This window comes from Poecilia mexicana, unplaced genomic scaffold (assembly GCF_051168715.1).
Source record: "Poecilia mexicana isolate PSO_F unplaced genomic scaffold, ASM5116871v1 scaffold_3, whole genome shotgun sequence".
NCBI classification, from domain to species: Eukaryota; Metazoa; Chordata; class Actinopteri; order Cyprinodontiformes; family Poeciliidae; genus Poecilia; species Poecilia mexicana.
In genome coordinates this window covers 25,610,664-25,634,836 of record NW_028263372.1, presented here as the reverse complement: position 1 = coordinate 25,634,836, position 24,173 = coordinate 25,610,664, and the positions used below count along the sequence as shown (strand labels likewise).

The window sequence follows — 24,173 nt, the reverse complement described above, 5'->3', positions numbered from 1 at the left end:
CCATCTGGGCTAGAAAATGTATTGGTGATGACTGATGTGTTTTCCAAATATACATTGGCAGTCCCAACCAGGGATCAGCGCGCCTCCACTGTAGCGCAGGTCCTGGTCACTGAATGGTTTGCAAAATTTGGAGTACCAGCACGGATCCATTCAGACCAGGGCCGCAACTTTGAAAGCACTCTGATCCAGCAGCTTTGTAGTTTGTATGGTATCATTAAATCTCGTACCACACCTTACCATCCAGCTGGTAACGGGCAATGCGAACGTTTTAATAGAACGCTTCACAACTTGTTGAGAACTTTGCCCACGTCCCGGAAACGAGACTGGAGTGTCTGTTTGCCCCAGTTGCTTTATGCATATAACACCACCCCTCATCAATCAACTGGTGAGTCACCATTTTTTTTAATATTCGGTCAAGAACCACGTCTTCCAGTTGACTTTTTGTTGGGAAGAGTTCAAAATCCAGTTGCAGGAACTGTTCATGAGTGGGTCAAAGAACATCAGACTCGCTTGCATATAGCATTTGAGGGTGCTAGAGAAAAACTAAGGATGTCTGCAGGACGCAGAAAAGCTAATTATGATAAAAACGTTAGAGAAGCTCCTCTTAAGGAGGGCCAGTTTGTGTTGATCCGAAATTTGGGGAGTAAAGGTCGTCAGAAAACTCAGGATTTGTGGAGTTCAGTGACGCATGTGGTTATTCAAGTCCCAAGAGAGGGTGGTGTAGTGTATTCAGTGGCACCAGTTCATGACCAGACCAGGGTAAGGAGGGTACATCGCTCTTTGCTGAAGGTCCTGATTGGTGCTGATGCACCCAATTCAGTTCCTGTTGAAGGTGCACCTTCTGAACATCACTCCATTTCAGAGGGCGAGCTGTCTTTGGAGGGTGATTTGTTTTTGAGGCCATGGCCTCAGGAGCAGGTACCGCCTGTCCCACCTCCTGCTGTGGCTTCTGATGCTGTGCCTAGGGTTTCAGGACCTGCTGTGGCTCCTTCTCCTGCTGCTGTGGCTCCCTCTGGTGTGACTGTGAATCAACCTACCTCATTAGCAGTTGTACCGGCAGCAGAGTCTGGGCCCAGCGAGGTGTCTGTGCGTAGATCGGCACGATCAACGGCTGGCCAGCACCATAATCTCCATCATCTTCCAAGACCAGCAGTGAGAGAAACGCCTTCATCTAGTACCAGGTCTGCTGTATTTCGACCTTGGTGTTAAGTGGGATCATCGTCGGGGCGTCGATGCAGTTTGGGGGGGTGGAATGTGGCAGTATGCCCTGTGGCCTTTGAACGCACCACACAAGTGCTTGAATCTAATTGGTTGTGGCGCTGGCTGCCTGTATATAAAGGGCCCTCCCTCACCTGGTTGACATGACGTTGTTTTCCTTCCGGTTCAGACCTCGGCGTTTGCTGGTGCGGCACGCTAGCTGCAAATTAATGCGTGCGCGCAAACGATGCGCTTAACAACACTCTGATCGCCGCCGCCTGTACAAGCTCCACGTTTCCTCCTTCCTTTTAGAGGCACTACATAAAGAGCTCAGTGCCGCTGCTGTTTGTCCTTGGCCGGCTGTTTGCCCGCTGTTCTGGTTGTCCCCGACCGACGGTCCGCCTGTCAACTGGATAACCTGTCGACTGCCTACCTGTCGTCCTGTTTGCTGGCTTCATGCCCGCCGTCCTGGTCGGTGTAAAGCTGGCTCCTACCACTCGTCCAGTGTGGCTAATTTGGGCTGATTGGTGATCAGCTCGGACTATCTTTCTACTGCCGCTCTGAGTGGCGTCTGCTACAGCGGATCGGTTTCTCCCCGGACAGACTCTTAATTTGGACTATTGCTGCTTGATTGTGGGCTGAACTGTATAATTGTATTGTTTGTAATTTGAATGTCTCTCTTCTTTGTTTTTTTGACAGGAACGGCCAGCTCGTGGTGTTGGTGGTGGACTTTCCGGGTGGTGGTACTCCTTTTGGTTTGGTGCACGATTTTCTTTTGTTTTGCCTTGTTTCGTTTGCTGTGTTTCTTTTCTTTTAGGACACTACCCCAAATTGCACTCCCGTCCCTGAGTTGCGCTAACACTGACTTTTAATGTGTGAGTGGTTTTAGACTAGTATTTTGATTAAACAAACAATTATAGAATAAATAAAAATTGTTACATTGTGAGATTGTCTCAAGCCTCATCTGTAGCGGGTCTGTGTGCCTTGAAGGTAACTTTTAGTGGAGTTGTTGCAACTAATTATTAAAATAGTATTTTTAAACTTAAGTTCCCAATTCTTATCACACTGCTCCCGCCACATAAATAATGGCCCTGGACTTATTCCTAGTCTCTAAAATTATCTAAGCCGGTAACAAGTGCATGTTAATAACAGGGAAAGAGCTGCCGTGAACAGACGTGGTTTATGAGCTCGGACACCGGCGGGGCTACTCCGATGTCTGAATCATAGACTGAAGCGGGTCATAACGTCTTGGATGAAGGTAGTTAGAGCTTAAACAAATCTTTATCGCTCCCAGCTTAAACAAAAGTTCTCTATATTCTTATTTGTGGTAATACCAGGAATTAGAAGCTTTTCGGACCCGTGAGACGGAGAGCTGGTCAGTAGTCAGTCCGCTGGAGTTTGGGGGGAGTAAAGGGCGTGGCTGAGTACTGTGGATTAACACCCCTAAAGAGGGTGCAGGCCTGAGAAGTCATTTTCTTAAACTGACATATGTATGTGCATAAATGTGTGTACATGCAAGCAGCTAAAAGAGATATAGGAGAAACACAGATTAATTTATCCATAACATTATTTACATGTTTTATGTCTTTCTTGTGTTCACAGATCAGCATGGAGCAACCGTGGGAAGCAGATCCAGAAATGATGCCAGCAATGAAAAATGCTATGGGAAGCAGCAGTGACGTTGCAGCTGCACGAATTAGAGAATATCTGGAAAGTAAAAACAATGTACCACTACACATAGCAATCACTGGAGAGACCGGCTCTGGTAAATCCTCCTTTGTCAATGCCTTCAGAGATGTAGAAGATGACAGTGAAGATGCTGCTCCAACTGGTGTTGTAGAAACCACCTTGGAGGTAAAAGAATATCCTCATCCAAACTATCCCAATATCATCTTCAGTGACCTTCCTGGAATTGGAACCACCAAGTTTCCAGCTAAAAAGTATTTGAAGCTTGTTGGATTTAAGAAGTTTGACTTCTTCATCATCGTCTCAGCTGATCGCTTCAGAGAAAATGATGCTAAACTTGCAAAGGAGATCAAGAAGATGGGGAAGAATTTCTACTTTGTTCGCTCAAAGGTTGACCATAATTTACGAGATGAACAAAGAAAAAAGGATTTCAGCCAAGAGAAGACTTTAGCACAGATCAGAGATGATTGTGTTAAAAGTAAGTGTCTTCTGTTGACTCCTGTTCTGAAGAGAGTTAAAACATTTTTAATATACTTTAAGATATGAAATTGCAAAGGTTTATAACATGAATGCGTCCTGTTTGTAACACAGGTCTTAAGGATCTTGGATTTGAGTCTCCACAGGTCTTCCTGGTGTCCAACCATGACATCCATCTGTATGATTTCCCTCACCTACGAGACACCTTAGAGAGGGATCTCCCTGAACACAAGAGAGACGCTCTGCTGTTATCCTCTCCCAGCATATTCCCAGAGAACATTAAAAAAAGAAAAATGTTTCTCCAGCATCAAATATGGGCTCTTGCTGCTCTACAATGTAAAACAAACTCTTCTTGTCAACACTAGATTTCAAGTGAATATAACTTAATTCTTATCAACTTGTTGTTTGTGTTCATCTTAAACAAATGACATCAGCGTTTGGGAAAAAAAGTTTGATAAATTAATCTGTTTAAGTTGAGTACATGCAAAAATGTGAAGTATTTTAAAGTGGTGAGAATTTTGGATTGTAAAGGATTAATGCTGGACAATATGGAAATGCCAAGACAATACACCATTTCTGCTCAATCAAACCTGTAAACTGTAAAATAAATACATTTAAAAAACATGCTTCTAAAACTCTTTTTAAATATGTGTTTTTGGTACACTTTCTAAAAGTATATTTTCTCAAAAATATATAAATATATTTATGAAATTATATTTTGGATAATCCCTTTAAAAATGCACTGCATTTATTTTCAAAATAATTATATTTTAAGTGTACATTTAAAAAATATATATACAAAATACTTTTCTGAAGTTGTATTTTTGGTGTCATTCTTAAATCGGTCCCATGCATATTTTAGTAAACCTTAATAAATCTCAAAATAAATGCACTTTATTGTACTTGTGTGAGGATTCTACACAGACCAGCCAGAGAGACGCTGAATGGATTCCAAAAATATTCTTAATTTATTACAAAAAGTCCAAAAATAATTCAAAAATGGTGAATTGGGCCCAAAACTGAGGTCAACATACCAAACTACAACTCAGGTAGTAACACAAAGAACTGACGCACAAAACTGACCTAACAAACAAGACATGAGGGGAACTTAAATAGCGGCTGATCAGACCACTGCTGACACACAAGAGGGTAATTTAACATACAAAACTTAAACAAATTCTGGTCAACTCAATACTAAATGTTTAAATTAAGTAAATACTATTAGAACTAAACTGCCAAAAAGAAGAATTTTGGCATTAAAGAAATGGCAAAATTAAGCTAAAGAAAACCATATTTCCCCTTCTCCTGGCAAACAAATGTAATGAAACCGCTGAGGAGGTTTGCCAGCCATGGAAGGACAGCAATCAGATGGAGCTCTTCTGACTGACTCCAGCAGCAGCTCCAAAGAAACTGGAAGCTCAAAACAAGAAGAAATTAATTTGTTGCATATAACCAAAATATAAACAACCGAAGGATAAAGTTAACCACAATGCAAATAATGAACTAAAGAGTCAGACTAATGAAAATAATTTAAAAAATTAAAATCTGATATCTAAACTAATGTTAAAGATGAACAGAAAACAATTACCATTCAGATCTCTGTGTGACAGTATGGACAGCTGACACAACTTGTAAATAGTGTCTAATTATATTCCAATGAAATAATTTCAGTGATTACATACATGCTACTTTATGCTAACAAAGTATGCCTTACAATCTTTTACTATTTTGTTAAAATGGAAAAAAAATCATTATAGTAAAACTTACTGTGATGTTGTTTAACAAAGCTATAAATATTTTGTTTGTGCTTCAAAACATCAAATATCGACAGTTTAGTAAGAGGATCTACAGCAAAAACATTGCTGGTCCCTTCACTAAATTCCTTAACACTAAAAACACTAAAATATCTTTAGTTTTACATCTCTCCAAATACGATCTGTTTTTATTTTTATTTTTTTTAGTTTTTTAAAAGGATCCATGATTAGTTGTAGCAATAGACTTCGAGAAACATCCATTTTGGATGTACAGTACAGTACAATACAGTAGATTGTTCAGCTTTTATAAAATGTAATAAAATATTGTCATACGAATGTCGCCATGTTCTTCGCGCTGCAATGCATTCGGGGTAAATAACATCTAATAACCCAAGTGTATTCCCACCAGGTACTGTAAGCTTTTGCTGGCTCTTTCACTAAAATATTTTTTTCTGAAAGACAACACTGAAGTAGTGCTGGGGGATACAAGGAAAATCCTTATATCCTGATATATTTTTGCTGTATCACGATACATGATATATATCACGATATTCTTAACTGAGCTCCAATGTTATTTCAATTTATAGACCCCTTGCAGCATGATGTCACCCATGCAAGTTCCTGCCCCCATTCCACCGTTAGACTTAAATGTAATCTCATATAAAAAGTGATGCAGTATTTTGCTTTGAACTGTCTATATTATGACTAGATAAAAAGGTGAGAAATAAGTTTTAACTAAGAAAAAAATAGCGAGGGAGAGGGAAGTAGGTCAGTTAAACCACTCCAATCTGTATAAATAACGGTGAGACCAGACAAACGGCTCCCTAACAGCCTTTTTCTTCACCTATAGAGCTTTGGAACGTGACGTCATTGCTATAGTCGGAGTTATCAGCGCCATTTTTGTTGCCACCGACAAAAACTACTGTCTCAGATATTGTAACTATGGCACGAACTTGCTTTGTTATTGGGTGTTATGCCCGATCACACGAACGGAAAGATAAAAAGAAAGTAGTAAGCAAAGTACTAATGAAAATACAGCTAAAAAAAAAAAGAAAAAAAATCAAGAAACTCCAACAATCTGGGATAGTAAACCAATCCCATTTGGGAATGTCAAGAAATGGGCAGAATAAGACAAGAAAAAAAAATCTTCGTACTAGACAAAGTGGATTCAGGTTTATTGCTACGCTAACGTTAATAAGGTGATCTAGAAGAAGCTAACTGAGGAAATCTAGTGGTGATGAGGTGAAACAACACACAAAAATACTTTCTTTTCAGTTTATTTCTATTACACACTGTTTTTATTTTTTTAACGTATGGCTGAACAATAATCCATGTTATGTATGTGCTCCAAGAGCAAGAATGTTTAACTTGAAACAAAATGGATGCAGATTGCGAAATGAAAGATATTAAAACAAAATGTCCATTCCTCTCGCTTCTTGGTGCCAGATAAAGAGTCTGTGTGGCTGTTAGTCCTTCGCTTACGGCCATACCACCCTGAACACGCCCGATCTCGTCTGATCTCGGAAGCTAAGCAGGGTCGGGCCTGGTCAGTACTTGGATGGGAGACCGCCTGGGAATACCAGGTGCTGTAAGCTTTTGCTGGCTCTTTCATTAATATATCTTTTGTGAAAGATGACTTTGAAGCAAAATGTGCCAGGAGGATGAGTAAATGTACACGTTTTTGTTTCGTGTTGCTGAGCTAAAAACTGCCAAAGTGCAGGTGGTTAGTGCCCCCTGGTGGTAGCAAAAGCTTATAGCACCTGATATTCCCAACTTTGAATGTTTGAAGACGGTTTTCTCTAATGTTTCAGTGAACAATTGTCGAATATTCAGTTGTTTTCACAGAGGAAATTCCTATATGAGGTTTGTAAACTTAGTGGAAGAGACGCCGAGACTGACAGCAGCGTGCTGTTAGCCGTAGTGATGAAAAAATGCTGGTGACAATGAAAATAACATGGAAACAAAATGCGACTCTCGCTTCTTGGTGCCAGATAAAAGGTCTGTGTGGCTGCTGGTCCTTCGCTTACGGCCATACCACCCTGAACACGCCCGATCTCGTCTGATCTCGGAAGCTAAGCAGGGTCGGGCCTGGTCAGTACTTGGATGGGAGACCGCCTGGGAATACCAGGTGCTGTAAGCTTTTGCTGGCTCTTTCATTAATATATCTTTTGTGAAAGATGACTTTGAAGCAAAATGTGCCAGGAGGATGAGTACAACCCCTGGCAAAAAGTATGGAATCACCAGTGTTGGATGAGCAGTCATTCAGACATTTCATGCTGTAAAACAAACTCGGATCAAAAACATGATACAATATTAAGGTCATTCCAAAGTGCAACTTGTTGGCTTTCAGGAACACTCAAAGAAATGAAGAGAAAACATTGTGGAAGTCAGTGAATGATACTTTTATTGACCAAACACAGGGAAATAAATATGGAATCACTCAATTCTGAGGAAAAAAGTATGGAATCACTCAAATTGGAGGTAGAAAAAAGGACACACCCAGTCTATTTCCTTTCCCTAAATGGACACCTGCCCCAGATTAGATGTGCCCGTTAGTGTGCAGTTCAAAACACCTGCAGTCATGACACCTTGGAGGGCTGCTGGACGAAGTGGAGTGGCGAGAACCATGACTCCAACAAGAGAAATGTCCCTTGAAACAAAAGAGAGGATTGTGAAACTTCTTGAAGAAGGTAACCCTTCACGCATGGTTGCTAAAGATGTGGGCTGTTCACAGTCAGCTGTATCCAAGATATGGTCCAAACACAAACAGCATGGAATGGTTGTTAAAGCCAAGCGTACTGGTAGACCAAGAAAGACATTAAAGCGTCAAGACAAACAACTAAAGGTCATTTGTCTTGAAAACCAAAAAAGTACAACTAAACAGATGAAGCATAAATGGGAGGAAGCTGGAGTCAATGTATGTGACCGAACCGTAAGAAATCGCCTAAAGGAGGTGGGATTTCAATACAGGAAAGCTAAACGAAAACCAGCATTGACACCTAACCATAAAAGAACAAGATTCCGATGGGCTAAGGAGAGGCAATCATGGACTGTGGATGACTGGATGAAAGTTGTCTTCAGTGATGAGTCAAGAATCTGCATTGGACAAGGTGATGATGCTGGAACTTTTGTTTGGTGCCGTTCCAGTGAGATTTATGAAGAGGCCTGCCTGAAGAAAACAACCAAATTTCCACAGTCCTTGATGATATGGGGCTGCATGTCAGGCAAAGGCACTGGGGAGATGACTGTGGTTAATTCTTCTATCAATGCACAAGTTTACATTGACATTTTGGACAGTTTTCTCATCCCTTCAATTGAACAGATGTTTGGAGATGATGAAATAATTTTCCAAGATGACAATGCATCGTGCCATAGGGCAAAAACAGTGAAGGCATTCCTTGAAGAAAGACACATTCAGTCGATGTCATGGCCTGCAAATAGTCCAGATCTCAACCCAATAGAAAACCTGTGGTGGAGATTGAAAAAAATGTTCCACAAGAAGGCTCCAACCTGCAAAGCTGATCTGGCAACTGCTATCAAAGAGAGTAGGCACCAAATACTGTTTGTCCCTCATCAAGTCCATGCCTCAGAGACTAAAAGCTGTTATAAAAGCCAAAGATGGTGCAACTAAATACTAGTGATGTATTTTGAATGGTCTTTTGTTTATGTGTTTTTCATGATTCCATACTTTTTTCCTCAGAATTGAGTGATTCCATATTTATTTCCCTGTGTTTGGTCAATAAAAGTATCATTCACTGACTTCCACAATGTTTTCTCTTCATTTCTTTGAGTGTTCCTGAAAGCCAACAAGTTGCACTTTGGAATGACCTTAATATTGTGTCATGTTTTTGATCCGAGTTTGTTTTACAGCATGAAATGTCTGAATGACTGCTCATCCAACACTGGTGATTCCATACTTTTTGCCAGGGGTTGTAAATGTACAAGCTTTTGTTTCGTGCTTCTGAACTAAAAAGTGCCAAAGTGCAGGTAGTCAGTGCCCCCTGGTGGTCGCAATAGCTCACAGCAACTGTTATTCCCAACTTTGATTTTTTGAAGACATTTTTACTGCAGTTAAACAGTACATCATCATAATGCCTAAAGTCTGAGTCTTGTAAGGTTGTTCCAACGTTCTAATAGAGAGAAAGATAAACATTATTTTCGTGTTTCGAAGGTAGCTGGTCACAAGGGAGTTAATTTTAAAAAACGTACCGAAAAAAGAGGAGGAAAGTGAATCAACAATCTACAGCTAAAAACAGGAGGTGTGGAAACTACAATGCCAGATTTTGCAGCGCCCACTTTCTAACAGGTAACAATCATATTGTTTAAATTGTATTTTCAGATGTTTTATTGGACAGTTACTTAGACAGATAAGCATTCATATGTAAGTTAAGTTGAGCTGTGACTATTTCCTCACGCTTTCTCTATATATGTATTTGATGAAGTTTCTGATCGCACATGGTTGACCTACATAAAACTAGAAACCCCAGAATATTTAGCTCAGTTTATTTAGCTAAACATAGGCTACATAAACCAAAAATATTGCGGGTAATTTAATTTTACAAACAACACTCATAGTTACAAACCACGTCTGTTTTTTATTTCATAGGATACAAGTAAGAAACAAATAGAATGCATAACAAATATCTTCCAATTGGTCAATATTTATATACAGCACTGTCCACTGCATTGAACCCCACTGAAAACCTCCTGGTTATTCCACCAAATATTGATTTATAAACTCTCCCTGAGTTAAAAAATTAATTTTGTTGTTTCTAAATGAACATTAACTTTTTTCTTTGCAGTTTTTGAGGTCTGAAAGCACTGAATCTTTTTTCCTTATTTTCACCATTTCTCATTTTCTGCAATTAAAATCTAAATTTTAGCTTGGAATTTCAGAGACATGTTGTCAGTAGTTCATAGTATAAAATAACAATGTTCATTTTACCCAAACATTTACGTATAAAGAGTAAAATCAGAGAAACTGATCAACTTAACTGGTCTGTCAATTTTTCCAGGTGTAACCAGGTGTAACATCTAAAGTGATATTCCCTGTTTGTCTACAGCGGGTTTCAAAGTGTCCAGCAGGTGGCACTGTGGAGTTAGTGGGCTTCATATAAGCCGCATACAGTATCTGCGCAACAGCCGTTGGTCCCGATCTGAAGTTGTAAAGGTGACAGTAAAAAAAAAAAAAAACCTTCATAACTTGGTAGGATGACCTAGAAATCAGCTGCATTGTTAGAAGACAAGTAATAAGTATAAGCTTTGTACTGTAAAATTTACTGGTCGATTTTTCTTCTTTTTTGTAGCAGTGAGGATTTATTTTAATTAATTTTTCTGTTTTTGTAGCAGTGAGGTTTTATTTTAATTGATTTATGCCCGTGAGCAGTGAGATCTGACCTTTGCAACCGTTGAGGGAGATTACACGGCTCTGTGACGGTGTGAGTGTTTAATATAAAAATATAAGCCGATTTCTGAGGTTGTGGCCTCAGTACGTCGTTTGTTTGACCTGTTTTGAGTATTTGTGTTGTTCAGAGGGGAGATAAATTGTCCAGGGTAGGAATCGGCTTCACTCTGGACAGGCTGTTGGCCGTTTGGGAGTTTCAGTTTGTTGATTTCTTTGAGGTCCTTCAAAATGTTGTACATATTTATTTCTTGCAAAGTAGTATGTTGTTTTCTTATAAATGCATATAGAATGCTTATGTAGTGGTGCTTTTCTGTGGTTTTGGTCCATTTTGTATTTTTCTGGTGTCAACGTTTTTATTTGTGATGGTCAAGTTAGGGAAACACCTTTCACGACTTTCTTTATTTTGTTAATACCAAGTCAAACCAAAATTAATACTGTTCCATCTGAGGACAGTCGGGAAATAAAACCCACTTACGTTTTTTCAGTCGGATGTATTTGGCTTATTTGTCTACACTTGGCCACAGAAATATACTTAAAGTGAAGCTGGTGTGTCCGCATCGTGCTGTGTCGCTTTAACGGGACGGTCGGGCGGTGACGGTGGGACGGGGGGACGCAGAGCTGCCGCAGCTGGACCGGGCGGGAGCAGAACCACACCGCCCTGCTTTCATCCTTCTCTGTGAATCCGAGGAACTGATCATCTTTTTACTCCACCATGAGGGATTACACGGCCACCTCGAGCAACGAGGGAGGCTGCATGCCGTGTTGCCAAGTTTGCGTTTTCGTTTTTACCGCATTCCTGATCGTTGCGGAGAGGACGGCCGGTGAGTGCTACCTGGGACACGCTCTCATCTCACTCCGTCCACTCTGTTCTCTACACAGGGTAGATAAAAACCTGCGTGTTTGCTGTGTTGATCTCGTAACAATCGGTTCTGGTTCTGTTATGTTTGCGGTGAGATGCGGGTTTGCTGCGCTGTGTGGATGCGGGGCGCCACAGACAGGATTCAGCATCAGCATCAGCAGCTCTGAGTTAAACTCATTCTCAGTTTAAAGCTGGCCTCTGTTGTCATGAATAATGGACCGCAGCGGGATCTGCAGAGTGTTCCCCATTTTTAAACCTGCATGCATCCAGACTGCTGACTCATGTCAGCGTGTTCCCTGCCTTAAAGTCTCCTCTTTAAATGGTCTGTGGGATATTTTGTGATTGAGTCCAAGAGGAGCCATGTTGTTATATTTTAGCGCTCTTTTTGGATGGATGAGGGGATGGGCGTTTACCCCGGGATGGGGCCTAGTCTGGCCGGACAGCCCGCCTGTTTGGCAGCTCAGAGGTTCAGATTACATGTATGGAGGAATGCGGGGAGGCAGAACTGCGGGAGGATGATGATGATGATGATGCAGAGACGTTTGAGCAGCTACTGTCACTAATGAGATGTTGAACAGAGGTCATGCAAACTCAGTCTGGACAGTCATGACATACAGGATCTATTATATCCCAAACACTGACAGTATTATTAATAAATTAGTGTCATTTACATGCAAACCTCGAGGTTAAATCTGTAGAATTAGTTGCAAATTTAAAAAGCCAGCCCAAAATGTTACGGCAAACTAATTTAGGGACTTTCTAATAGAAATTAGTGATAGAGTCGTATTGTTTATCATTTATCGTGATAAATTTCTTATCATGATAAGAATTTTGATTTATTGTTGTCATAAATTTCAATTAATGCTGATTTAAAAAAAAAAAAAAAAAAAAAGCTGTCCATATTGTCAGGATTGCAATTTTTACTTTTTTCTCTACTGTTTGTTAAACCAGTACCACAAAATATCCCAATAATACTTCAAGTCCATCTCTACATCCATCACTATCTACTCTGTTGCAGATTGTTTGTATGTGAATGACAAGAAATTTCTATAGTTTCATGGTTTTCTGCTTTAATCCAACAGCAGAACTCAACATTTTACAGAATGCATGTTGTTTTACACTAAAATTAGTTGATTCATATGATTTACTAGATCAATAACAGTAAGTATGTTTTGGAGTCAGACTTATTTCTCTAACTTTTAATCTTCCATGTTTCCACAGAAGACCAATTATTACAAATTACAAATTCAAGGGTCACAGTGTACACATTTGTAAAGTAAGAATCAAATAATTTTCAGTTATAGTATGCATATGATACTCCAGCATAGACGCCAGGAGCACAATTTAAAAAAAAAAAAAAAAAAAAAAAAAAAAATATATATATATATATATATATATATATATATATATATATATATATATATATATATATATATATATATATATGTTTATAAATAACTGTTAAAATAACAATCGAGATATAACAATTTTCTGCTGACACTGTTTGTATTATAGTTAAATTTTAAAATTACAACCCTTTGAAGCTTGCAGTTCATAAATCTTTAACTCACATTCAGACAGGCTGCAGAATTAGACATACTTATTTTATTTTCTGTGAGAAATCAGGCTCTCTGTAAAAAGATGTAAAATGTGAATTTTACATTAAAGTTCTCCTTTATTTACTGTGTTTCCTGTGTTTTTCCCAGTGATCTACTGCTTTGTGTATTACATTTGGATTGGCCACAACTACTGCTATGCTCATCTTGCTGGCTTCACGGCACTCTTCCTTCTACCAGGTAAAAACAAAATCAGACCAAATAAATCCATTTACAGGCAGAGAGTGAAAACTGCATTCATTTAAACTTTTCTTCCCCTGTGTGTTTGCAGGCTGGGGTCCACAGTGGCTCAGTTATCTGTGGTATCTCTCAGATGGAAAAATCCCCAGGAAATCTCTCAGATGGACTCACATATTACACCTGGGAATCTTTAAAAGGTGGGCTGACTTTACAAAGCTGTACATTTATTTCATTTAACCTTATGTCTGATCGTTGGCTGCCATGTTTGTCCCCGGCAGGCTGTGGGATTGCATGCGTCTCCCGGATGAGGATGTGTATGGAGAAATCATGCAGCAGGCTGATGTATCTGCGTTACGTCTGTTTGAGGCCTTGGTGGTCACGCTCCCCGAAACGCTGCTCCAGACCTACGTACTGATCTGTACCGACATAGGAGTCCGCTCTCCTGGTGAGCTGAATGTAAAGACCACAGTGTGTGATTAGTGACAGCAGAATAGCTCACAACGTTTAAATGTAATCAGTTATCCTCAACAAAATTTAAATTTCATAAAATTGATACTTTAAATTGTAAAAACTAAAAGAAAAAGAAAAATAAACAGTAATGTGTGTAATAAGCTGCAACAAAATCTAATCCAGAATGTTCCTTTTGATTGAGCTTCAGAGGGACTTTGGCTACGTTCACTCTGCAGCTTGAAGTGACCCAAATCCGATTTGTTTTTGCCGTGGCCGTTCACACTTCTGAATACATGAAACACTCCAGTGTGAACCACAAACGACCTGAAAGAGTCCCGCATGCGCAGTAGAGGGCGCAATAACTCCCTGCTCTCTCCTCTCTGCAGCCTCGGTGTGTTTTGCTGTGTGTTTGCTGTCTCTGGCCTGGGCGCTGGTTCTCTACGCCAGATCCTGCTCGCTCATCAGACCGGGACACCTGCACATGACTCCAGCTGCCATTCTTTGCCGGCTCCTGTGGAGGGTGGGCGTTATTCAGCACATATGCCTGAAGCTCACAGCAGTCGTTTCTGTTTCCTGTGTGTAAAGATGCATTCTGTGTTCATTCAGGTTGGCATGTTGGGATCCCGGTTTGCTGTGCTCATGCTCTTCACACGCATCTTCAAGCAGTGGGTCCTGGGAGTCATTGGTAAGCCAAGAGCTTACGCCGCGGTCCAGTTACCTCAGTGTAAGAGGCGGGAAGAGTAACCAAAGAGTAGCAGTACTCCAACCTATTTTAATCAAGTGAAAAAGTAAAAATTAAAAAATAATACTTGGTAAGGCTCAGGTACTTAGTACCTGATGAAAACACAGATTATGCTTAAAAATTACATCAGATGGACCAAAAATATAAAGTTATATGAACGTTTTGGTATTTTAAAATACAAAATAAGTAAAATAAATATTTTTGCAATTTCTTTCAATGTAAAACTTATGAAATCTTAACAAAAACTGCAGGCGTGTCTGTGCCTGCTGAATGTTGGACTAAAATAACAACTAAATGACTAAAATCACAGTGGATAGAAAATCCAGAAAATTTGCTCAAGTAAGAGTAGCACGTTTATCATTTCCTCCATCCTACTTTTAAACGTTTTACTTCATATTTATAAGGTGATTGAAACTGACTTTGGAAGTGTGTGTTTGTGACAGGTGTGCACTGGCTGGGCGCGACTTTCTGGATGGTGTCTCAGCAGACAGACGTCATCCGTTCAACTGGTCGATGGAGTATTTTCAACCTCGTCCTGGGAGCCGTTCACGTCTTTCTCTTCCTCAACGTGAAGTACGGTCCATCCAGATACCGCATGGCTGCGTTTTACCTGGTACGTCTGTCTGCTAGCTCATCTCTCTGGCATTTGTTTAATAATGGCAGCAAGAAAACCTCTGTTAAAAGAAAGCATTGTCTGCAGTAGATAAACAAGGCAGATGACAACAAGATTGATCTTTGTGGTGCAAATGCAAAGCACTATATGTGGAGTAAGTCCCTAACATTTCTTCCATGAAATAAGATGGTGGCAGCTTCATGCTGCAGGGATGTGCTTTTAATCAGGGGTAGGAAAGCCAGCAATTTCAAATCAAAGTCACATTTCTGATCTCAACCAGAAAGACATAAGAGAGATGGAGGCAATTAATCTGATGTTAATTAAATCTGAAATCTGACTGCTAAAATGTTAGATAACATTGTAAAATGTACCCACGAGAGACAGTAAGGTCTTATTTTTTCACAAATTTCAACCCCCTCTACAACCAACAGGTCATGTTTTTAGAGAACGCTCTTCTTCTTCTGGCCTCCTCCTGGTTTTTTGCGATGGTGTCCTGGGACACTGTGGGGATCCCGGCTGCAGTCTTCTGCAGCTTCCTCATTGGTAAGGCATGCAGCCCGTTTCTCTATACAGCATACACTGACATTTTAAAACTTTCTGTTTTCCCTGAATGTTTTTATTGAAAGTCTACTGTCTGATGAGTGCTTTCCCTCTGCAGGTGTGATAGCGTTGGTGCTGTACTACCGTTTCCTGCACCCCAAGTCTTTTGAGATCTTCCAGAGTATTCGCCACAGGGGGATCGGTGGGGCTTGCATGGAGCGTGGATCTACACTCTCACTGGAGGAGAAAGTCGAGCCCAATTTCCATCACCGTGCAACATTGTCTGGTCGGTGATCGACTTGTCTGCATATTTATCATTTTTGTAACTGTTTTTGTAATGTAAATAAGTATTTTATTTTTTACTTTCTATTTTGACCCGTTTTGTTTGAGTTCCAGATGTGCCACTTTTTAAAATTCATTTTACTTAGTTTTTTTATTATTATTTTTGTTTATAAAAACAGTATGTTGTTTAAACAAAACATAGTTAAAACTTTATTTTCAGGAGGTGGGACCCTCATGGACCTGCCCATCCAATGGGAAGGCTGGAAGCATCACCACTGGCTGCTGATTCGTTTAGCTCTTAAGACAGGAGACGTTTCCAGGATCTGGACAGCGTACGGAGAAGGCGGACTGGCCGGACTCATGGGTCTCCCCGAAGAGGTTCACTCCCCTGACATGCATCACGTACCCCGGGTTTGTTGCTCTCCTGAACTGCTGGTCTATGTTTAATGATTAAATTTAAGGTGCATTCACACCAGGCCCCGTTTAGTTTGTTTTAATCAAACTCTAGTTTGTTTATCTAGAAAGTCCTGGAGTTGTGAATGCACAATCGAACTCTAATAGAGACCAAAATTGCCAAACCCAGGTCTCTGTTTGGTTGAAGTGAACTCTGGTGCGGTTCGAATGCAGATGTGGATGCAACCGCTCCAAATGCAGGAAGTGGACTATAGTGCAGGGCATTCTGGGTAAATACAACCAAAACAAATGCCAAAGTCTAGCACTAGAAGAAGAAATGACTTGTGGTCTTTTACCAAAGACAAAAGAGAAGTAAAACAACCTGACTCCATTTTAGTTTACATTTAACGATGAAGGAAGTTATGCTTGGTGTCTCCTTCAGCAGGTTTCATGTTGTTTCCTTCAGTGGTTCTTGGTGTAGCGCCACCTCAGGCAAAGGGTGAAACAGGTTATTAAATTAATTTGGTTTGTTTGACACAATGTAGTGTGACAGCGAACAGCACCGGCTGAAAATGTAACAAATGTTGCAATATTGGGTCCCTAATCCAACCAGTTGAAGACTCCCTTAATTTTACCTTTATTTTAAGTTACAAAGTTACAAAGTGTGAACTTTATTGCTGTTTGTGTTTGTGGAATGAGGAAAAATGTCCTCTCTTCCAGACAAGATTGGTTTATTTTGAAATAATGTAATGGGGGCTTTTTTTAATTCCTATTTGTCAGGTTCCACCTCCTCAGCTGAGAGTTCTTCAAATCTCACACCCAGTTCCTCAACCGGCCCCCCCACCTCCTCCACCACAGGTCGTCCAAACTCCTCAGGCAAGATATTCTGTCAGAAACCTTGAACTGAAACCCAGTCGGTGTGAAATTGATGAAAGATGAAAACTGTGTGTATCTGTGTTGACTGCAGTCGCCAGCTTTAGCTGTCTTTTCTTTTCTGTACCCCAGGTGAGTGAAGTCGTCCAGCCACCTAGACCAGCTCACAGCAGCGTTGTGGCCCGACCAGTGAGAAAAGCTCCTCCCACAACCATCAAGGACATGAGGTTTCCAGAGATCATCCCTTTCCAGGAGGTCATTCCTGAGGAAACCGCAGAGGACGAATTAAGTGCAGCTCCATCAGACGATAAAGGTGGGAAACCAGAAGCACTGTTATAAAGTGTTTGGCCATGTGGGGGCAGTAGAAGCAAGCTGTAAATACTGTTTTGAGACAGTTTGCATATACACCCTTTGCTCTTAAACACGTGTGATTGACGGCGCTAAGACCCGCCTCCTGTTTCTGAGTGGCTGTTTCTAGTTAGCAGTGGGAGAAGGCAGAGGAGCTTGATTGTTTTTCACAGATTATCTGTCTTATTGTCACGACACGGTGACAGTTTCAACAAATATGTCAAAAATACTTTTTATAAAAGTTACATACTGCAACTTTAAATAAGAAATGCAATTAAAATCACACATCACACAAAATATAATAATTTCGATATTGTGGAAAAACTACATCATCCTGGTGCCAGAGCTGGGTAGTAACAAGTTACATTTACTCAATTACATTTACTTGAGTAACTTTTTAACTTTTCGGAGTATATTTATTACCCTGTACTTTTAACTTGAGTAATTTTATGATGAATTATCGCTACTTTTACTTGAGTAAAACTTCTGGATTTTCTACCTACTGAATGAAAAACAAACGTGTTTTATATCCAAAAATTCACCAGACACACTCCTGCAGTTTTTGTAAAGTTTCACTAGTTTTTTTATTAAAAGAAACTGATTTTTTTAAAGGTTTGGTTGGCTCTAGTGGTCTTTATTTGAAAGTAGTTCGACAGGAAACAGGGTAATGACAGAGGGGGAAGACATTTGGCAAAGGTCACCAGAATCAAACCTGTGACAGCTGCCACAAGGACTAAGGCCTCAAAATGTGGGCTGTGCTTTGCCCCTGCGCCACCGCAGCACTGAAAGAAACTGATTTGATCTGATTTTCTTTTGCCCGGTTTTGTTCTTTTTTGTTATTTATATGAATTATTGTCATTTTCGTCCTTAAAGTACCAAAAATTTTCCCTTAACTTCATATTTTTCTCCATCTGAGGATGTACTTTTTAAATATTAAATGATTGATTAATTTGATCAGTAGACTTTTTACCAAATACTTTTTACAGCTACTTTCTACTTCTACTTGAGTAAAACTATGTTGAAGAAGGGCTACTTTTATCCAAGTATAAGTTTTGGGTCCTCTGCCCACCTCTGCCTGGCAACAAAACCTTTTCTTGAAACAAAATTTTAATTACCTTCTTTCTATTAAGCATTTTATTTTGTAATTTATGCAATTTTAAGGTGAGTGGAAACACAGCTTTGGACATTGACTGTTTTCTCTAAATCTGAAGGCGATGAGGACTTCCAGAGCGCTGCCTACGGCTCACCGTCTCTGTCATCTCCTCAATATGGCGGAAGCCTGCGCCACATCGACAGCAACGCCGCGTCTCTCACAGAGGCGTCCTCCTCCGTGGCGTCTCTGGACATCAAGACGCCCGGCTGGTCCCCTGAGCGCCGCTCTCCTCTCCTGTTAGCCTCCCCAGAGAAGAAGGAGGGAACCCCAGCAGAATCCAACACTACTCTATATTTCAGTGCAGATGCTCCGTCGCCGTCCAGCGGCAGCTACCTGGGCTGGGGCTCGGAGCTGTCGCCTATTTCCTCCTACAGAAGACCCTATCGGATCAGAGAAGCCCGCTTTGTCACGTCCACTCCTCGACTGGAGGCTGCAGGTGGAGCTGAAAGCCCCGGCCCGGCGCCGGTTGTCATCATTCCTGCCACTCCCGGCACAACACCGGGTACAACTCCAGGAGGAACACCTGGAGCCACCACACCTGCAGCTTCCACACCTGGTGCTGCCACGCCTGGTACTCCACTCACACCAGTCATCTCCCATGCTCGCAAACAGATGGTGCAGTTTGTGGACTTTAGAGAGAATTTAGTGTAAAGTAAAGGAAAAGCTAACATTTCCAGTTCAGCTGTTCAATATATAAAAGCATTCTTGTATTAACTAACTTGTTGGAGAGTTATGAAATCTTTTTAGGCAGTCATAGAGTTCATCTATAAATTATTTATCTTTTTGAGCAGACAGATTATATTACAGAAAATAGGAATGTAAACTGATGGCTCTTTCAATATCTGGACTGCACACAGATTTTTAAGAGTTAACCCTTAAAGGTGACCTATTTTGCTTCCTTGGTCAGGTTAGGATTGGTCTATGGGCATTTTCTTTTACTCTGTTCTTTTCAGAATGAGCTGTTTTAGGCTTCATGTCACTTTAAATCCAAATAAGCTGCTGGCCGCGCCCCCAATTCAACGTTTACACTCACACATGACAATGGCTGAAAACAGATACATAATTATACAACCGTACATCCTTGAAAAGCATCAGTAGAGCCTTCTGTACAGCCAACAAGAACGTATCAAGTGGTTTTTAGATGGTAAATCATCAACTTCCAGCAGCCATTGTACAGCATACAGCAGTGAAACCAGCTGACCAAACAAGCTTCAGTCCCACTTTGGTTGCTAGGTAACAGCGCAGTGCTCGTCTGGGGTTGCTAGGTAACAGCGCAGTGCCCACCTAATGTCACTTAACATTCAGGAGGTTTTTGAAGCGGCTCATTTTCCAGACACCATAAAACTTTAGCTTGTTTCCAAAGAACAGCTGGGTGTTTTTTTTAAACGTTTGGCTGTTTTTAGAAGCAGTAGAAACACAAATGAAGTACAAAAACCTGCAAATATGACATTTGGATAAGAGGTCCAACTAACTTGTTGCAGAGTTACGAGATGTTTTTAGGTCATCATAGAGTTCATCCATGAATTATTTATTCTGTCTGCTCTTTTGTGCAGACAGATTATGTTACATGAACTAGGAATGTAAAGTGATGGCATTTCAAATATCTGAGCATTACACAGGCTTGTGACAGTTACCACTTGACACGTTATTTGTTTGTTCGTGGTCCGCTGGTTTGGGATCATGTTATCGGTTTCAAGACGTGTGAACGTCTTCACGTGAAACGTTACATAGAATATGAGGTGAAATTACTATTATTAAAGGATCTCAGTAACTCATATATTATAAAGATTCATTGTACAGGTAGGGATTAAAATCGATTACTTTTGTTAATCTTGATGAAATGGATTAGAGTTAATGATGAGCCAAACGTCTTCAAAGTTTCATAAATCTGAATATTAGAAAAGACTAATAAGAAAATTACCTTTAATATAACATTATAAGCCTAGAGAAAGTGTTGACGTCTACCACACTTTTTCCTTCCACTCAACATTCCATTCATATGATTGGATTCGGATCTCCAGATACTTTCAAGGAAATGGCTTTCACACTGTGAATAATATCAATGACTGAAAAAACTGCATGGTTTCTGTATTAAAATACTTTTTAAATTATCCTTGGTAATTTTTAAGTTTTATTAACAGCTTTACTTTGAGTTTCGGTTAGCTGTTAGCAATATTTATCGCTTAATGCAATACTTCAAGGTAATATGCGAGTTTCACCTTGCTGCATTAAATTGTGCATCAACAAACGAACTAATTAAAACTGATAATAACCCAAATAATTAGTAGAGATATCCACATTGTCTTCATTTAAAACATATTTTAATTTGTGAGATAATGTTGAAAACCTTGTTGATTGATCTGTTCATGTTTTATTTCCACTCTTTGGCAAACTAACAAAAAACGGATAATGTGCATATTTTCCATACACGATTTAAAATACTCTCCCTGTTGTTGTTCACAGACAACGCTGCGGCCAGTGTGTGTTAGATTATTAGTTAATCATTATCAATATTCAACACAAGTCTTCTCATTTGTTTTTACTTTGCTCCAGCCTTTTTCAGGTTCTTACAATAGTCTTGATCAATATTTCATGATTTCTGAAGGTTTTTCTGCAGATTATTTTTGTTGCTTGTTAAGCTGCTGACCTCTGAATCATTCAGGCATGAAACAGAGTTTTGAGCAACGATATTTTGCCTCATAGTTGATGGCAGTTTGTCGCAAAAAACAACAACAAAAAAACAAACAGTTTTTGCTCATTTCTTAAGCTGAATCTATAAACAAATACCAGAGCTTAATATTGTAGTACCAAAAATGTGATGTCCAAGAAACTGCTGGCTGAAAACCAGTGGTTTGTAACTCCAGCTAGTAAAGAAATTTTGATTTATTGAACTACTGGTGGCCCCCAAACTTGCAGCTTGTGACTAGCAAAATAGCAGCGTAAGAAATTCACCATCCTACACTGTTAAAATACAGACGCTTCATTTAGTCTCAGGTGGTTGCTATTTGGTCATGTGACGGTGATAAACGCAGCACAGGATTGTTTCCAGGCAATGGAAAAGCAATGTCAGCGTTTTGGTTGTTTTCTTACAGTGTGAAAAAGGAAGGGAAGGATAAAATATCATGTTATTGGTCATAGCAGCACTGTTAACATCGGATTTCAATATCTGTCCAAAGTTTCATGTTGGTGCCTTCCTACTTGTGAACGCTTCATAATCCTGATCAGCTGATCTGCACAAGAACAGAACAGAGGATTAAACAGCTGCTAGGGCATAATTTATTAAAACTGTGCAGATTTTAAGAGTCCCTCGGTGTTATCAAACTGATTTAGAAATAAGTTTTGTTGTTTAAATTTAAAATAATGACTTACTTAAACATCTTGAGGGGTGATTTCAAAATAAGGTGCAGGAAAATAAGTTTGCGTATGTAGTTCTGATCCTAATCCAGCATCTTACCGTTACTGCTCTGCAAAAACACAAAATCTTACCAAATTGTTTTGGTTTAGTTCCTAGTTCAAATGTCTTAGCTCACTTGAAATAAGACAAAATCAACAAGTAACTCTTTAGCATCAAATATGAGCTTGTTTAAAGTTAATAATTCCTTAGTATTGATTTTTAAAAAGTACTAGATCCACTGGCAGATTGGAAAAAACTCGTACTTTTTTGCCAATATTAAGGAATTATTTGCTTAAAACAAACTCCTCCATCTGGCTGCAAAGTTAGTTTTGTCTAATTTCAAGTCTACTAAGATATTTGAGTTACAGACGCGACTGAAAATGGTAGAAATTGGTGCGTTTGCAGTGTGAGGTGTTGGGTTTCTGTTTCTTTTTATTATCCTGTTGTATTTTCAAAAATAAAACTAAACTGCAGCGTTTCAGGCACGGTGATCATGATGTTTTGACTGGCTGCTGGCTTCTTTTTTTTTTACAGAAGTAGCACTTACTGACTTGGTGGAAATGCAGATAATTATAGTTTAATAAGTTCTTGAACCAGTTAGGCACTGGCACCAGTTTGGTGAGATGAGGCCTAAGAGAGACAGCATCAACTGCCAATACAATACATTTATTTTATCTTGTCGTAGATACTGTTTTTATCTCTTCTAATACTTTTAGCATAAATGTGCTTCTCCATGATCTTTCTGGTAATTTAGTTTAATTTCTGAAGCGATCTCACCCTCATCTTATATTAGGAAACCACAGATATGGACCACTTAATATTTCAAAGCCTTCAACTATTTCAAAGCAAAATAAAATTTAAAAAATCAAGATGGACTTTCACCTGATGTTTATTATTACTTATATCTTATTTATTTCTAAACTTTGACTCGCTTCCTTATTAAAAAATAAATAACTAGATGGTTTTCATTCCAAGCTAACAGTCTGCTGGAAGGAAATGACTACAAAATTAAATTAATGACCAATTTTCACTATGTTTACTCAAGACTAAGGTCAGAAAACCAGATACTAAGACAAGGAAGGAAAAGGTAGGGAAAGACAACAAAACAAAGCCAGAATGCCATGGAAGTAAAAGAAAAAGCAAAATAAACATAACTTAAGAAACAATGAAAGAAACGGATTAAATTAGATTAAAAAGTGAATTTGTAGGAAAGGTTCAATCAAAAAATGGAAAATGGTTGAACTGATGTTTTATTCTTGTCTTCCATTATGTCTGTTGTGTTGAGTTTTCATAGCGCTGTGATATTATAGCAGATATCTTAACACATCAGTGCTTTTGAACCTGTGAAATAAATGTGTGGTATATTTCATAGGCAGGTAAGCTGCTCTTGTGTGAAGTAATGAAAACAGAAGAAGACATTATAAAAGAAAGAGCTAAAGCTGACATGCTTAGAGCCGCTCCATTACTAAGAAACAAATCCATTCGCAGCATCATCACTGCATGGTTCTCAAAGAAGCATATAGGAAGAAAGGACAGTACTTTGAAAAGACATGCACAGTATTGTAGCTAACATTAATTTGTATGTGTATGCATCAGCAATAAGGCAGCTTATGCAATGGATATCTCACAGGCTACTGAGGTAAATACACGCTCATGCTTTACACCAGAAACGCTTCGCCTTGTAGAAATACAGTCAGCTGCCACACTTGCCTGCTTTCCTTTCTGTACTTAATGAAAATAAGAATGTTTGTTGTAAAATATTTTCATTGGATTTTTATGTTTTCAATTTAAAAGTGAAGGTTTGTGTTGGATGTTTGTGTAAAAAGCAGATTTGTGTAAAGTGTATCACTGATGCAAAAACTTGTGTTTTCTTCTTTTTTTTTTTTTACAAACAAGCATCACCTTATTTGTGCAAGGCTTTACACAGGACCTCTGTGGTAGAAGTGACCCATAAAGTGTGTTAGTGATGTGACAAAAATAAAGACATTTATCATGACACAAGCAAAGATTTGTTTTATTTCTTTCATCGATTCATCTATTCTCTCGGGTCTTGGTGCACCAAAGGACCCGAATAAAATCCCAGCATCGTTACATTGAGAAATAATGAGCTTTGGTTAAATATAAAACAGGCTTTAATGCAGAAAATCATCAAATGTTTCCACGTCACCCAAATGGATCAGATACAGAGTAACATTCACCGTCCAGCTGAGCT

General features: G+C 39.4%; 2 protein-coding genes and 2 non-coding genes across 4 annotated transcripts; all 4 read left to right on the top strand.

The window, feature by feature from the left end:
* The first annotated feature begins 2,306 nt into the window (after nt 1–2,306).
* Nucleotides 2,307–3,982, top strand: LOC148160252 (interferon-inducible GTPase 1-like). The gene is made up of 2 exons (XM_088004365.1): nt 2,307–3,361; nt 3,475–3,982. Exons 1-2 carry the CDS (start codon nt 2,686–2,688, stop codon nt 3,723–3,725), a joined length of 927 nt encoding a protein of 308 aa, XP_087860491.1. The 5' UTR covers nt 2,307–2,685; the 3' UTR covers nt 3,726–3,982.
* A 2,608-nt stretch (nt 3,983–6,590) lies between these two features.
* Nucleotides 6,591–6,709, top strand: LOC148160251 (5S ribosomal RNA). The gene has a single exon (XR_015762603.1). It is a non-coding gene; the product is annotated as a 5S ribosomal RNA (ribosomal RNA).
* Nucleotides 6,710–7,135: 426 nt separating this feature from the next.
* On the top strand, nt 7,136–7,254 carry LOC148160250 (5S ribosomal RNA). The gene has a single exon (XR_015762602.1). It is a non-coding gene; the product is annotated as a 5S ribosomal RNA (ribosomal RNA).
* A 3,593-nt stretch (nt 7,255–10,847) lies between these two features.
* On the top strand, nt 10,848–23,967 carry LOC106911902 (XK-related protein 5-like). The gene is made up of 13 exons (XM_088004364.1): nt 10,848–11,339; nt 13,084–13,173; nt 13,265–13,370; nt 13,452–13,618; nt 14,010–14,143; nt 14,230–14,308; nt 14,809–14,978; nt 15,410–15,521; nt 15,637–15,804; nt 16,021–16,211; nt 16,974–17,069; nt 17,199–17,380; nt 18,621–23,967. Exons 1-13 carry the CDS (start codon nt 11,231–11,233, stop codon nt 19,216–19,218), a joined length of 2,202 nt encoding a protein of 733 aa, XP_087860490.1. The 5' UTR covers nt 10,848–11,230; the 3' UTR covers nt 19,219–23,967.
* Nucleotides 23,968–24,173: the final 206 nt, after the last annotated feature.